This window comes from Fistularia commersonii, chromosome 32 (genome assembly GCF_037954325.1).
Source record: "Fistularia commersonii isolate RoL2024-O1a breed Wild chromosome 32, RoL_Fcom_v1.0, whole genome shotgun sequence".
In the NCBI taxonomy this organism is placed as follows: Eukaryota; Metazoa; Chordata; class Actinopteri; order Syngnathiformes; family Fistulariidae; genus Fistularia; species Fistularia commersonii.
In genome coordinates, this window is record NC_141315.1 from 6,238,195 (window position 1) to 6,253,303 (window position 15,109).

The window sequence follows — 15,109 nt, forward strand, 5'->3', positions numbered from 1 at the left end:
TTCCCTCAAGTGTGACCCATACATTTCCAAAATTCTCATGCAAAAAAGCCAACAATTCATAGTTACAAAGGAGCCAATAATTTAACATGTCATGGGTCTGCATCCATGCATGTTTTCGGTGACCCTCCCAACAGCAAACACGGGTTTGAACTCACCAACCGGATATGATGATTGGATTTCACTACAAAAATTGTAGTAATCCAAGTTGGGGGAGGGCTCAAGCAGTCCAGTATGCTCAACTCTATGTGTCGTTGAACAACTGCATGGCCCTAGGCCGCAGCCTGTCTGTCCTGCAGGAAAGGAATCAGAGTTTGTTACTGAAAAAACTCCTCTGATCGGTGAAGATGGTGCACAAGGGGTGGTGGACGTTGTCCAGTATAGAAAGCAGCCTGCTCAGGGTCCTCCTCTCGGCTGTTGTGGCGAGAGTCTCCAGCTCCGTGCCCATCTAGTGCTACCACCCCACCATACCAGAGCATAGAAGAGCACACTGGCCATAACAGACTGGTAGAACATCAGCAGGAGTTTGTTGCAGACATTGAAGGATCTCAGCCTGAGGAAGTAGATCCTGGTCTGCCCTTCCTTGTAGAGTTCATCTGAATTAACAGACCAGTCCTGCTTATTGTCAAGGTGTACACCCAGGGTTCTCCTGAAGACCACCAACGTTTCCTTGGTTTTGGTTGTGTTTAACTGCAGCTGGTTGGCCCGGCACCCCCCAACAAATTCCTCCACAAGGTACTCGTATTCCCCCCCTCCCACCTCCTGGTGGGTGCAGGGGGTCCGTAGGCAGAGGTGGTGGGGGAGGGCTGATTACACAGTTTACGGAGTCAACGTCAGGAAGATACCTGTAGTGACTGGAAGTACTTGTACTCTTTGCTTGTACAATGGCTGCAGGTAAATGAGGTTGTGATCGGAGTTACCCAGTGGAGGAAGAGGGGTGGCACTGGACGCATCCCTCATGTTTGCATAGAGGAGAACTAGTCTTGTTTTGCCTTGTTGCTCACTTAACAAATTGGTGAAAGTTTGTGAGGGTGGAATCAAGTGTAACATGATTGAAATCGCCCATCATAGCAAAACAGGATATGATGCAAAACATTGAAGCGTCTTTACATTGCATACAGAAAGAAATGTTGAATGTCTTCTAACCTACATTACAACTCCAGGCCAATGAGAGTTGTCCTGCGTAAGTGTAACTGCACCACCTTTAACTGTAGCTGATCTTCCATAACTGCCACCGAGAACTACAGCACTGATGCACAAATCCCTCCCTCATCAGGGCTGTCACAAGACGGCCTCATGAAAAAGAGACTTAAAAAATTAAAAAGTGCAAGAAATCTCTTAACACTGAGGTTTCATGGACCTCACAGGAAAAACAGTTCAACTTTCAAGCATATTTTTATACGGCACTGCCCCATCAAAGAGGAATGGTCTGCGTCCACAAACGGAGGTGCTTGTGTATGAAAAGTCACTGAAAGCTTCTGGTGGCTAGAAATACAAATAATAAATGCATTATGATGGCATGATGTCAGAGAGTAAAATATTGTATTTATTTCATAAAAATCATACAATGCTCAAACTCTGGCATATACTGATGGGAATATGATATGATAACATTGCAAAAAAAATTTTGCAATTCAAAATAATCTGAATTAAGATTTCAAGCTTTAATTTCAAACTGAGGAAGAACTTGAAAACTGGACGGTTTAATTACGTTTAATGCCAACATTACAAAGTAATTACATATACCCTGGTCAATACAGAACACAAAATTGCAAAAAAGTTGAATGAATTTATTTATTTATTTGTGTGTGTGTGTGTGTGTGTGTGTGTGTGTCTGTGTGTGTGTGTGTGTGTGTGTGTGAGAGAGAGAGAGAGAGAGAGAGAGAGACTTTATATAATTTATAGTCCATATAATACAATACATATACATATACATAGAATATAAATATTTAGGTTGGAAAAAGAGAGAGAAAGGATTGTGATAGAGAGCAGGAGTGTCACCGTCTAGACAAGAGAGATTATTTGTGACTGTGTCTCCAAAAGCAATGTTACAGAAAAAAAAATACAGTACAATATATATATATACATATATATATATATATATATGTGTGTGTGTGTGTGTGTGTACCATATATATATATATATATATATATATATACACACATACAAATATATAGTCAAAATGTCTTTTGTGTCTTATGTGGTAATTTGTGTAACATGTATATATGTATATATACATAAACACTTTTTTATATAACATTCATCTTACCAACATGGTGTAAGAGTTCAAACGCTGTTTGTGTGTGAGTGTGCGTGATTGTGTTTGAAAATTAACTATTTTATTTGCTATTCAGCAAGTGTGTCAGAATGCGGATCTGCAGACATTCTGCATTTGCAATACTTTATCCAGAATTATAAAGAAAATAAATGGGGGGGGGGTGAAAAGTTCAAAACAAATCCAAAAATGCAAGACTGATATTGAAAACCAAAATGAATTGAACGAAGAGGGAGAAATGATTAAATGACATGGAGGTGAATATATAGAGTGTAAATACAGGACTGTCTTTGAAAATTAGAATATTGTGATAAAGTTCTTTATCTTCTGTAATGCAATTACAAAAACAAAAATTTCATACATTCTGGATTCATTACAAATCAACTGAAATATTGCAAGCCTTTTATTATTTTAATATTGCTGATTATGGCTTACATCTTAAGAAAATTCAAAAAATCCTATCTCAAAATATTAGAATATCATAAAAAAGTAATTTTTGTTTTTTAATTGCATTACAGAAGATAAAGAACTTTATCACAATATTCTAATTTTTGAGACAGTCCTGTATACTATAATATACCTCATATGTGGATATCAGTGTTTTCTGGCTGAAGAAGAAGAAGAAGAAGAAGAAGAAGAAGAAGAAGAAGAAGAAGAAGAAGAAGAAGAAGAGCACAGTGAGGTTTGTGTTTCTAGAAAAAAAAAACGATTAACACATGCGTCAATTGCGCGTCAGGTGACGAGAGATGCGCATAAAAGGTCTGTTTGGTTTTGGATGTGTGGGAAGGGGGGGGGCTATGAGGGATGGGGTGATGTGGTGGGTGACACGCTTAATCTTTTGTCAAGGCGGAACCCTGACAAATAATCGTCTTTAAAAAGCGAGCACACCGGGTGGGAGTCCACGCAACAGAGCCGCACGCACCGCACACCGCACACCGCACACACCGCACCGCCTCCACTCCAGCCACCATGAATAGCCACTGCAACGGGAAGGTCAACGACGCCGTGGAGGAGTTCACCCACGGCTTCGGCGAGCTGATCATCGACGCCAAGAAGTCCGCGGTGCTGTGCGAGCACGAAAAGTCCCGCAAGGTGGCGGAGGACGAGTCCCGGCTGCCCGCGTTGGAGGCCGCCTACACCAGCATCCTGCTGGAGCTCGGCGAGGACGCGGACCGGCAGGGGCTGCTGCGCACGCCGCTGCGCGCAGCCAAGGCCATGCAGTTCCTCACCAAGGGCTACCATGAGACCGTCGACGGTGAGTTGTTGGACAACTTCATCATTGCATTTGCAGGAGTTGTTGTGTTCAACCGGAAATGTTGTCATTTTATCATCTTTTCTTGGCTTTTTGTTAAAGATATTGATTACACAGTCTGTTTTTTTTTTCTTTCTGTAATATTGCTTTTGGAAACACGGTTACAAATAATCTCTCTGGTCTACTCGGGTCACACTCCATCGCCATCCTTTCTCACTCTTTCCAGCCTGACTGGTTGAGACAGAAGGCCGCTCGCGTTGAGGTTTCTGCCACTTGTCTTGACAAGTTTTAATGTAAAATACCATGAGACGACTGAAAATACACACGATGTAAATAAAACTGCTCTGTCACTTCTACCGGATCCTTCGATTTTACCTCCTCCTTTCCTGTCTATAGTCTAGTACATTTAATGCACACGTATTAACATAATATACCATGTACATAACTGATAATTGATGTATTATATCTGCACCTGTGGTTTGTTTTGCACTTCAGGTTAGATGGTAAACTGCATTTCGCTGTGCTGTACTTGTGCACGTGCAATGACAATAAAGTTGAATCTAATATAATCCCGCCTTGTGCCCGCAGACATCCTGAACGATGCCATTTTTGATGAGGACCACAACGAGATGGTGATCGTGAAGGACATCGACATGTTTTCGCTGTGCGAGCATCACCTGGTCCCCTTCTTTGGCAGGGTGAGTGCATAAGCGCCATAAGCTCCATATCCTTTTTAAGTTGCTTTAAATCCTCGAAAAGTAAAGAAATGTTTACACAGAGGGCTACTGAGTTGACAGAAAAAAGGCAGTTAACAGCGTTACACTTTTTACTCTGATTTCCAAAAGCACTGCTTACCAGTTCTTCGTATTTGCAGAATACTCGAAATTCAAAGCGGAAAACCGGTCATGGATTTTGAAATGGATCGCTGTTTTTTTAACAGTATGTAAACTATGATACTGCTCAATGGTAAAATGAACACAACCTGTGAAACAGGTTCCTTTTAAAGCTAATGAAAGTAAAATTGTGACAGGAGTACAGAAAGTACAGAAGTGTTTTTTTTCCAAGCGTTTCAAATGAATGACCGTTTTCCAGTCGCTCACTGTGTTCTAGTAAATACTCGCTTCCTTGAAATTCTGGGTCTTGTCCCTCTCGCAGTTTTCGGCGTGCGCTTCGAAACACTGCTCAAATCATGTGACCTCTGCTCTCTCCGGCTCTCCCAGGTTCACATCGGGTACATTCCCAACAAAAAAGTGGTCGGACTGAGCAAACTGGCAAGGTAACAAAGAGGAAACCTTCCCTCCTCTCCTGCTGTCACTGTGTCTGCATGTCTCTGGCGTTAGTTTCGGACGGCTGCGTTCTTCTGTTATCCTAGTGCTTTGACCTGGAGGATTTATAGTCTAAGCCCACTGTCCATCCTCTGGTCCCCTCATCAAGCTCACACAACCACACAAGTATGAATCCCAATGAGAAAATCCCTACGGACCTGTGGGAATCACCAGTTATTATCACAGTCTCTGTCTCCTCTGCCCCTTCCTAAAATTTCGCACCGTTTCTGAATATACAAGTCTCCCACCGGAATAACAGCGGTCAGAATTATCACACAATCTGCTTGCATTGAACCTCGCTTGAGGGATTCCTAGGAATCCTATAGGCCGAGCAATTCACAGATGATATTACCAGATACGGCTTTGTGTAAATGCTTGTTTTTGGTGAAATACTATTTTTCGTCTTTCTTCTGCAGGATCGTGGAGATCTTCAGCCGGAGGCTTCAAGGTAAATGATATTTAGTCTCAGGTCACACCTAATCATTCTTGGATGATGCATTCAGATACTTTAAAAGAACGTTTCACAAATTGTCATACTACTGCACTACTTGATACATAACCTTGAACATCAGAACAGGATGTAAAATGTATATATATGTATATAACTTTTGCAAGTTTCCAACATAGTCATGTTAACGTCCGAAGTAGTAAATGTTGAAACTGGTTCCAGTCACAAGGACTATAAATGCTCTTATTGCCGTGATGAAGCACTGAAAAAAAGGATTTCATACTTACATGCGGTTTTATTGATTATTACACAGTAATATAAACCCTTGTCTCCATATGGTGAGACGAAGTTTCATTTTTACGCTTCATCTGGGATTACTACGTCAGAAGTGGCTATGACAAATATATAATGCCAGCCAAGCACACGCTGGTGTCCCAAGTTAAAAGGATATAAATATTAACATATATATTTAAAGAATTAGCAGGAAGTAATTGTTGAGCAGAAAAAATGTTTGTCTTTGTGTTTTATTATTACTATGGGCAAATTTGGGGGGTTAATACTAGTGTGATATAGATGTGATTGACAGTTTAGGTAATGTGAACTTTTTTATGTATTTATCTGTGAATTTAGCTGTAGAAGTTATATGATTTTCTTAAACTGAATAAAAACAAAATCCTTTTTTACCACTGTGTTTTCAATGCGTGCATGGCTTTTGTTTCCCCAGTCCAAGAGCGTCTGACCAAGCAGATTGCCATGGGGATCTCAGAGGCCCTGAAGCCAAAAGGTGTAGCTGTGGTTATCGAAGCGTCGTAAGTTCAGTCATTCTGCAGGCCTTCCAAAGGTTTCTAGGTCTCGCTTTTCCTAAATGTGGCTCGAAATCTAAGCCAAATGTCCATGTGCGTGTTTTTCTCCAGACACATGTGCATGGTGATGCGTGGCGTCCAGAAGATGAACAGCCGCACAGTGACAAGCACCATGTTAGGAGTTTACCTAGAAGACCCCAAAACCAGGGAGGAGTTCCTGACACTCTCCCAGCACATCTAAACAGAATGGCACATCAGTCTGTCACTCCAGAGCCTCCCATTTGTTGCGATGCAAGCAAAACTCTGACACTCAAATGTCGAGTCTGCATCGCACATGGAGGAAAAAGGAAACAACGTTTTTTTTCCTGGAGGTCCACGTCGATACACTGAACTTTGAAATATCTCAGTTCTACTGCTGAGATCAATAGTTAGAAATCTGTCAACAGAAGATTTACATTCCTGGTGCCTTTGATAGAACCTTTACAGCCCGGTACAACAATGTTATATATATATATGTAACAAGAGTGCAATTTTTTTAGAAGTTTACTTCTCTGATGTGAGTTTCAGTGGTGGTTTTACAAACCAGTAATGTCAAACATCAATTTGCTTTATCACTGTATTTAGAAATCTCTTATTGTAATAATTTAACTAGTTGTCATTTATACATATTTTTATGTAATCTTTGTAATATATGGTGTTTTTACAGTGGAAATCAAACATTTCTGAGTTCCTAAGAGGAGAAAACAGATCCCGAGATGACGTGGATGTGTGGATTTATCACTGGCCTTTGAAGGATGTTATTTTGGAGATCATTTGAATAAAATCAGTTACTTCCAAGTTGTCAGACCTTCTTTGTGGTTACAATTCCATAGATGCGTTTTTGGATCATTAAAAACCATAAACAGAAACATTGGTGCAAATTTTACAAAGTTTTGATATTAATATTAAAATCCTTAAATGGATGTTATGAATGGAATATAAGATATTTGTTAAAAATAATAATTAAAATATACAAGAAAAAGATTCAAAACATTGGGAACAAAATGCTTTCTTGTGAATCATGACAATAACCTTAAGACTAGCTTTACCATTATTATGATTTTTAGGCATTCTTTGCATCAAGGCCATGTCTTGAAATTTCACTTGCAGCAATGTTATCTGATATCTCCGAATGCACAGCAAAAGCATTTAGTTTAAAAGGAAAACACACATATACCTGTATATTTAAAAAAATGTATACGCAGACATATGTGCACACATATACATATACATGTGTATACACACACACACACACACACATATATATATATATATATATATATATATATATATATATATATATGCTAACTTTTTCACCCAAAAAACATGCCTTCCAGGGCAACATTCATTTGAGGGTCAGGTAAATTGTGAATGTGTGTATTCTGGGGAAAAGTAGTTCAGGTTTGAAGGGAGGAGTGATGCAAGAAGCCAGCATGTCTTTGTTACTGAAGCAGCAGGGTCTAATTCTGTAGCACAATGTCAAACCATATTGTTATAAACCGTTCTGTCATATCAGATGATTCATCTTTCAAAAAAAATATATATACACTGCAAGCCTAAATAAAAAATAAAATCAAGTATGTACACATGTAGTTTAAAGCCTGAGGGAGTGTGTGGCCTTTAAATGTCAGGCAGGAACCTGTCGTCAGACAGACTATAATTTTTAACCTTGATCTTGGATAACAGTGGGGGGTCACACCTGATAGCGCAGCATGCACGTTCTAAATATAATTATGTCAGAATAAACCAATTATTACAGGCATCCAGAACAAATATGACTATGCTGTGCGTAAGAGCCTGAAATGATTCCTCTTTATGCCCTTTGTGCTTTAGCTCCAAGGTAATCCAAACATCCTTGTGTTGCAGGTTTTAATTCACTCAAAAACATATCATGATATATTACATAAAGAAATAATTTTCCTAAAAAAGGAGGAAAAAAAATACATTCACATTTGAAATATAAATGTAAATCTAAAACCATCAGCTAAAGAAATAGGCAATAGTCTTGTTGATAGGGGAGTTTGAAGTTAACGGTGATTGTTTGAATGTCGTAGTTACCATGACTCTGTTTAGCATTACAATGACAAAGCCATATCACTTTCATTTAACTGTGAAGAGTAACAGTGCATACTGTCTAGACTTTCACTGGGTATTGTGGAAAAAACATATACAGACATCTCACACCCAAATCAAATTTTCTGTCATAAGAAGTCTTTGTTCAGCATGCAGTCACACAGATGTCTGCTTGTAGTTCTTGGTGTCCAAGACCTTCTTTCCACACATTGCACAGATTCCTGAAAGGAAAAAAAAGGAAGTTATAAAAAAAACTATAAAGAAATGCTAAAAGGGTTAATAGTCATATTACAATTGCTCTCAATCCCTCTTTATATATTTGTGACATAATAAATGATTTTCATGACAATTATCGTTGTACAATTTGATGCTGTATTTTCCTTAAAAAAAATACCTACAGGCTCTCTTATACATTTAAACGGCATGTATGAGATCTAAAGACATAAGATTGTCATTGCACATTTCTGTATGACAATGGTGTCCTTAATGGCAATCGTTTTCACAATTGCATAAATATCTTTATCCCAGCACAGCGTAAATAATAATAATAATAAATAAAATGTAAAGATTCCAGTATTGCACTATAATGATCATAAATAAAAACATATTTTAATCCTTTAAAAGAGTAGGTTGTTTTGAGGTCTTATTCACAAACAAAAACAGACAGCAATCAGACATGATTTTGACCAAATAATGACAGCATCGGATTATATTATAATTTGGGGAGTGTGTTGTTATGATTATTACGAATTGAACTCAGCATTCAGGTATTTGTGAATTAAATATTTCCTTTAAGCTCCTGACTCACTGAGGCAACGTGGGCCGCCACGGCCCTTGCCTTTCTGTTGGTGCGTCCATCAATCACAGTTATTCTGGAAATTTTTCACATTGTGGACATTGTGTGGGAAATCACCATGTTCAGATTCAGGGAAACAGTGAAGAACAACAGAAATTGAGTAAAGCTGCGAATACGCCAGGCAAAAACCATCATAAGATGATGATAAGATACTACATAAATCCGACACAGCAAGAGGGTCATTCACTCAACACTATCAATGCAAGAACAGAATCTAAACTAGATCGGCACTCACATTATTCTGGGCATGAAACCGTTCACAGAGCTGTAGTACAATATATATCCATTATTTTTCCCAATCTATTTTTTATCTAGTGCACTGTGGTCAGCTTTCATAGGTGCTAACTATTTGACGTCTGCTTAGAGTGTTGTTATAGATGGTGATAAATCCTTTGTTGCAGACAGAAATATTTCAGGCTTGATTTTCATCACACACAAACAATTAACTTGCTCTAACTGTTCTCCTTTGTAGATGAAATAGGATATTGCTTTTATCACATTCTTCATATATTTTGAACTGTTTTATTTCATTACAACACATTTTCCAGGGACTATGAGCTGCAGATTTTTGAAGTGAAGGCTGAAACATGAGGGTCATTTAAACTGCTCCTTATGAAGCACTCAAAAGATTTTCCCAGAGACTAAAAGCATACCTTTCTTGTAGGCACAGCCCTGGCAATAGTGCGATCCAGACTGATGAACTGAACTCTTGCAGATTCTACAGATAGCAAAACCTGTCTTGCTGTAAGGGTCAAACCTGAGAGGAAAATACATGAAAGAAACAATTGGTGACTGATATCTGTGGAAGTTCTCAATCATCTAGGTCTTGGTGAACCCTTGTCAAAATCTTCTTGTGGCAACTGGACGAGACTTTCTTCCCCTCTGAAGATGTTTCTTGTCTCATCTGAGAGGCTTCTTCAGTTCAGGAACCAGGTCAAATTGAAGAAGCCTCTTAGATGAGAGGCTCAATTGTTTACAAGGGAGAAAAAAAAATCAAGTCCAGTTGCTACGAGAAAAAGATTTTGACAAGGATTAGCGACTGATGGAGCAACATTAATCCCTCATAAATTCACATAGTTGAGAAACATTGTCCTACAAAGATCTGAGTGACATTATAACTGGTTTGTGAGCAATTACAAGTGTGGTGACATTTCCTTACAACTAAAAAGGTAAACATGGCTTGCTCTGAAGTGAGTAACTCACCTGGCTTTCTTTGAAGTGAGAATCTTATTTTCATTCAGCTTGCGCCCTCCGCTCTCTAAGGAAAACATTGAAAAAGGACAGAACATTGTGTATCCTCATTTGTTAACAGGTGGTACACAGCTTTTTCACCTGCCTTCATTAACTTTCTGCTTACTAGAATAACTAAATATAAAGGACTCTTGTTAGGGACGGACAAATTGTTGAAGCATAAATAGATCTGGGTGAAATTGGTATCATCAAATAACCTGTTGTGTTCCTTGCTCCATCCTTCCAGGTGTCAGGGGTGATGACTTTACCGAGCTTCTTCTCACCTGGAACGCGTAACGCAAACATGAGATCAAAATCGAGAACATGTGGTGTTAAAATAACGGACAACGAACAAGGCTTTGTTTCTTGTATCGTGTCGATACAGAACGACGACGTACGCAGTAATGCTAATGCTAGCACTATGGGGTTTAGCCCCTGATAAATGTAGCTTACTCGACAGATGAAAAAAAAACCAACGTCTAATTTCGAGAGATAGGGAATGTTAATGTCTTAAATTACACTTACATTTTTCACAGACCATCTTTAGTGCTTGTTCGTCGTAAATCCGGCCTTTCTGTTGGTCAAAAAAAAACAGATGCTAGCTAAACACTGCCCTGCGTTGTTTGTAAACTTTCCGATCGTTTCCTGCTTTGGGCCTCAGCTCTAAATTTGATTGGTCAAAAAATCATGACAGTGTCTTGTTTTATTGGTTGATACTTTTGCTCTACTTTGGGAATTACGGCAACTGATATCTACACTTTTCTTCATCGCCATCTTCCGGTGTAATTAAAAACTACGGCTGTAGCCTACATCTGCTGGCCATTTAGGGAATGAAAGATTTAAAACCTAAATAATATTCTGTTTCTTGACTCTTTATACCAGTCAGTCAGTACATACCATTTACAGAAATATTTGGTAAACGAGAAAAAGCATCACAAAATACTGTTCGCAACACACATTAAAGAAAAACACATAATAGATTATCTAAACAAAGAACTGCTATTTATATATTTTCAATAATAATCAAATTTTAAAAGAAACTCTCACATGCTGTCTCAAAATTTCTAGATAAATAAGTGCATCTACTCGTAACTCAACCTGGACTTCCGCTTCCGACTTCTATTGTGAAATCCAAACGGAAATGTGTTCGTGTTTACGGAAGTTAAGTCCAATTATCCATGTCTCTTCCGTGCTCCGTAAGGTTACAGCTAAATTGTAGTTTCCGGCATTCCCTCGACTTCGTTACTTATCCCGTGTTGTAGTTTAATATAAATTCCGTCATGTGGGACCATGAAATCAGAGCCATGGCGTCCAGTCACGCCATCATCGGCGCCTCCGTGTTCATGGCGACCGTCGTGCCCGCGGTGCTCGTCCCGGGCTTCTCGGTTTACGGCACCCACCTGCTGTGGCTCTACTCGGTGTCCGGCGCCGTGACTGCCGTCAGTGTCGCCGTCTTCTGGCTGCTCGGCCTCTCGCCGCCCACCAAGAAATACACCCTGGGCTACAAGGTGGGCGACCGACCAGAAGAGCGAGGGGTCTAGTTACCCTTTATCATATTAGTACAATTCGATTTCTAGACGCACTTTATAGTTTTGCGTTTAAAAACACCATTTAACGTAAGTTCCCTTATCGCAGAGACACAGGCCAAAGTGCCTTGAATTGAATTGTTTGTTGAATTGTCTTGAATTGTTAGGTGTACCTTTTATGCATCCCAAGCAATCCTATCAGTAATTGATCATAATTAACTGGTGTTTAAATTCAGTAAGTTACTCGGAATATTTTTCCTGAATTGTTATTTCAACAGTTGAATAATGTAATGATGTCAAAGTCAGCTTTATTGTAAATTTCTCCACATGTACCAGGCATACAGAGGAACAAAGAAGACCTTTCCCACAATAAAAAGGCACACTGCAAAGACAAGACATTTCCTAACATTAAGGAAAACAATAAAGTGCATAGCAGATAATGACAAGTATTCAAAAACAGAAAATTCAGTTCTATATAATACGTCACTATGTGCTGTATGCATTTAAAAAAAAAACAGCAGAGGTTTCTGAATATGTTACATAGTTCAAAATCAGCCAGTAATAGCAACATGACGGATTATATTCTAATGGTGCATAAAGGAACATGTTCACTATGAATATATAGTTCATTATTTATATTAATTCCAAGCGGTTACCTACATGTAGCTGGATACAAACATTTAGACAGTGATATTCAGGCCCGCCATATAATTTACTTATTGATTTTTAGATTAGTGTAGACTGTTGATTGTCAAACCAACTTTCAATCCAAGTCAAATGTCTGTTATGTATTTTGGTATTATAAAAATAATGGGCAGTTGAGGACCCTCTGATGTGAGTGTTTTTGAATTAGCTGTACTGGGACAAGATTTAAAAGCAGCTCATATCTCAGCTCATTTATTGGAACTGGTGGTTGTTGACTTTTCAGTATTGGTTTATCATTTCCACGCCATGTTGGACTCTAAGCATGTCAATCTGAATTGCTTTGTTAGCCAATGTCAAAAGCCAGTCACAATTTCCTCTTGATGTGAAATGATCTTGCTCAAACAAACTCTCTCGTCAGGAAATTGCACTTATATGGCTGCATGTTTAACCCGGTCACTTGTGTCCACTCCCCTTCTCTCTGCAGCTGTCCAGGTTGTTTCGTTCCTGTCTCTACTTTTTCCTGTCCTGCCTGTTTTTCCATACTGTGGTCGTTCTCTACGGAGCGCCGTTGATTGAGTGAGTTGCTTTTGTGACCCAGAAACGAAAAAATGTTTTAAAGCAGTCCCTTCTTAAAACTCCTGCTATTACCGAACTGATGACAAAATAATTGCAGCTACTGCTTATACTCAGAGAACACCAGTATCAATGTAGTTGCAAACTACATACGTTTGCAAACCTTAATGTTTGTCTGCCGGTGGACATTTTTTCGCAGGTCACAAACAAAACCTTCTGGCAAAGATATGCATATCTCTATATTATGCTCGGTGCTTTGAGCCTCTTGTTTCCTCGTGTTTCAGTTCAGCCCTGGAGACGTTTTCTCTGGCCGTGCTGTTATCCTCTCTGACCACCTTGAGGTGCCTGTGCGTCCTTGGCCCCAATGTCCAGGCTTGGATACGAGTGTTCAGTCGCCATGGGTAAGCGGGGAAACATTAACTCTCGACAATGTTACCATCCAGTTAATTTAAACAGTGTTTTGCTCCCAGAGCCATGTCTGTGTGGGACACCTGCCTACAGATTACAGTGACCTCCACTGTGGTAGGAGCCTGGGTGGGAGCCTTCCCCATCCCCCTGGACTGGGACCGGCCTTGGCAGGTCAGCATGCATATTCACCTGCATGGAAACTGAGCAGAGAAATGTTTTTGATTAATTCCAATGATTTAAGGTGTCTATGTGTCTTGTCTATGTGAGGACTTGTAATTCTTTGTGAATGTCGAGGGTATTTCAAGCTAACTTTTTACATTTTGTTGTAGTGTCTTTTTTTTTATAATCTCTTGTAAATTCTTAGATTGCGTCATGCTGATTTCAAGCAATTTCTTGTTAAACTTTCAATTATTTGCTTTTGGGGTAACTGCTATTTGATTTTTATCTTTCTACAAATAATTTCAATCTAATTTAGATTTTAACTTATTCAAAAATCCCTCCCTGTTCATTCTGAATCTCCTAACCATATCCAATTTTTCAGGGAGATATTGGTGTTTGTATTCCACAACTGGTTTTCTTTGCTTGTAATTGATGGTGTGTGTGTTTGTGTGTGTGGCCATTCGCTCATCTTTACTAGCACCTGTTTTCCTTGTGAATTACAACATTATTTTTGCCCTTGTACTTCAAAACTACAAACGCAAGAAGACAGTTTTATTGTCTCATAAGTAATATGTATTTAAAGCAGGAGCTGAAGACATACTGTACATACTGCTATAGGTTGCTGTAGCAGTTCAAACTAGCAGTAATGCATGAGTAAAATAGGTTTACATTCCTGTATGTAAACATTATATTTTTATATACCAATTTATTTAAATATCTCACTCTTGTCGGTGTATAAGTTTCTTACTACTATCCACCATCCACCTTTTCTTTTATTTATGACTACTTGTGTGTGCATAGAGCAGTTTCTCCTTCACCACCACTATTAAATGCAGCCTCTGCGGGGAATCCCATCACTCAGGCTTTATATCCAACACAGTAACTATTAAAATTATAATTGCAGAGTGAGTGCTTCGTAAAATGTCTGCAGGAAATACAATTTAGAAGTAGACAGTTGTAATTGGGGTATAATTCTACTTGACAACCTCTGCAGCACATTTCCTCCAGAAATTCGTGAATTAATAGAACATTATACATAGGGAAATGTGCTTGTGGGGGTGGGGCATACTCAGATATTTGTTATTTTAGCTCAGCTTGATCTATGTGAGTCCTGAGTGCTTAATTTCACTCTGCACTGAGAAAAGATCACCAGGCTCATTTCCCTTTTGTCTTCCAGGTCTGGCCTGTCTCCTGCAGTCTGGGCGCCATGATTGGTTTCATGACGGGCCTCGTCGCTGCTCCAGCATGGATCCATTATCATCGCAAGCAACTTACCTACAAGTGCAAGTGAAGAGCTGACGTATGCGCGTGTGTGTGTTATGTTTTTATGCTGCTTTCCTTTACATTTTTCTGTATTATTTATAAGGAGCATCCATTGAGTTTGCGTCCTTTGAGAAAGATTACAATATGACCACACAAAGATAAGATCGATACTTTTTTGTACAGATGACGGCTATATATGATCCTGAGGATTTTTGACATGAATAAACCATCAAGTCT

At 39.1% G+C, this 15,109-nt stretch overlaps 3 protein-coding genes across 4 annotated transcripts; 2 read left to right on the top strand and 1 right to left on the bottom strand.

Moving 5' to 3' along the window:
• The first annotated feature begins 3,086 nt into the window (after positions 1–3,086).
• gch2 (GTP cyclohydrolase 2) lies at positions 3,087–6,937 on the top strand. The gene is made up of 6 exons (XM_086139930.1): positions 3,087–3,527; positions 4,113–4,222; positions 4,745–4,800; positions 5,266–5,297; positions 6,022–6,106; positions 6,212–6,937. Exons 1-6 carry the CDS (start codon positions 3,242–3,244, stop codon positions 6,339–6,341), a joined length of 699 nt encoding a protein of 232 aa, XP_085996056.1. The 5' UTR covers positions 3,087–3,241; the 3' UTR covers positions 6,342–6,937.
• A 1,057-nt stretch (positions 6,938–7,994) lies between these two features.
• On the bottom strand, positions 7,995–11,532 carry cript (cysteine-rich PDZ-binding protein). Of its 2 annotated transcripts, XM_086139933.1 has the most exons (6): positions 11,397–11,532; positions 10,824–10,872; positions 10,517–10,582; positions 10,272–10,326; positions 9,722–9,825; positions 7,995–8,433 (listed from the first exon to the last, which is right to left on the bottom strand). In XM_086139933.1, exons 2-6 carry the CDS (start codon positions 10,837–10,839, stop codon positions 8,369–8,371), a joined length of 306 nt encoding a protein of 101 aa, XP_085996059.1. In that variant the 5' UTR covers positions 10,840–10,872; positions 11,397–11,532; the 3' UTR covers positions 7,995–8,368. The 2 variants fall into 2 exon arrangements, with proteins under 2 accessions (XP_085996059.1, XP_085996058.1); XM_086139932.1 differs by lacking the exon at positions 11,397–11,532 and having other exon boundaries at positions 10,824–11,086.
• Positions 11,451–15,109, top strand: pigf (phosphatidylinositol glycan anchor biosynthesis, class F). Its single transcript, XM_086139931.1, has 5 exons — positions 11,451–11,806; positions 12,954–13,045; positions 13,327–13,443; positions 13,513–13,621; positions 14,787–15,109. Exons 1-5 carry the CDS (start codon positions 11,579–11,581, stop codon positions 14,898–14,900), a joined length of 660 nt encoding a protein of 219 aa, XP_085996057.1. The 5' UTR covers positions 11,451–11,578; the 3' UTR covers positions 14,901–15,109.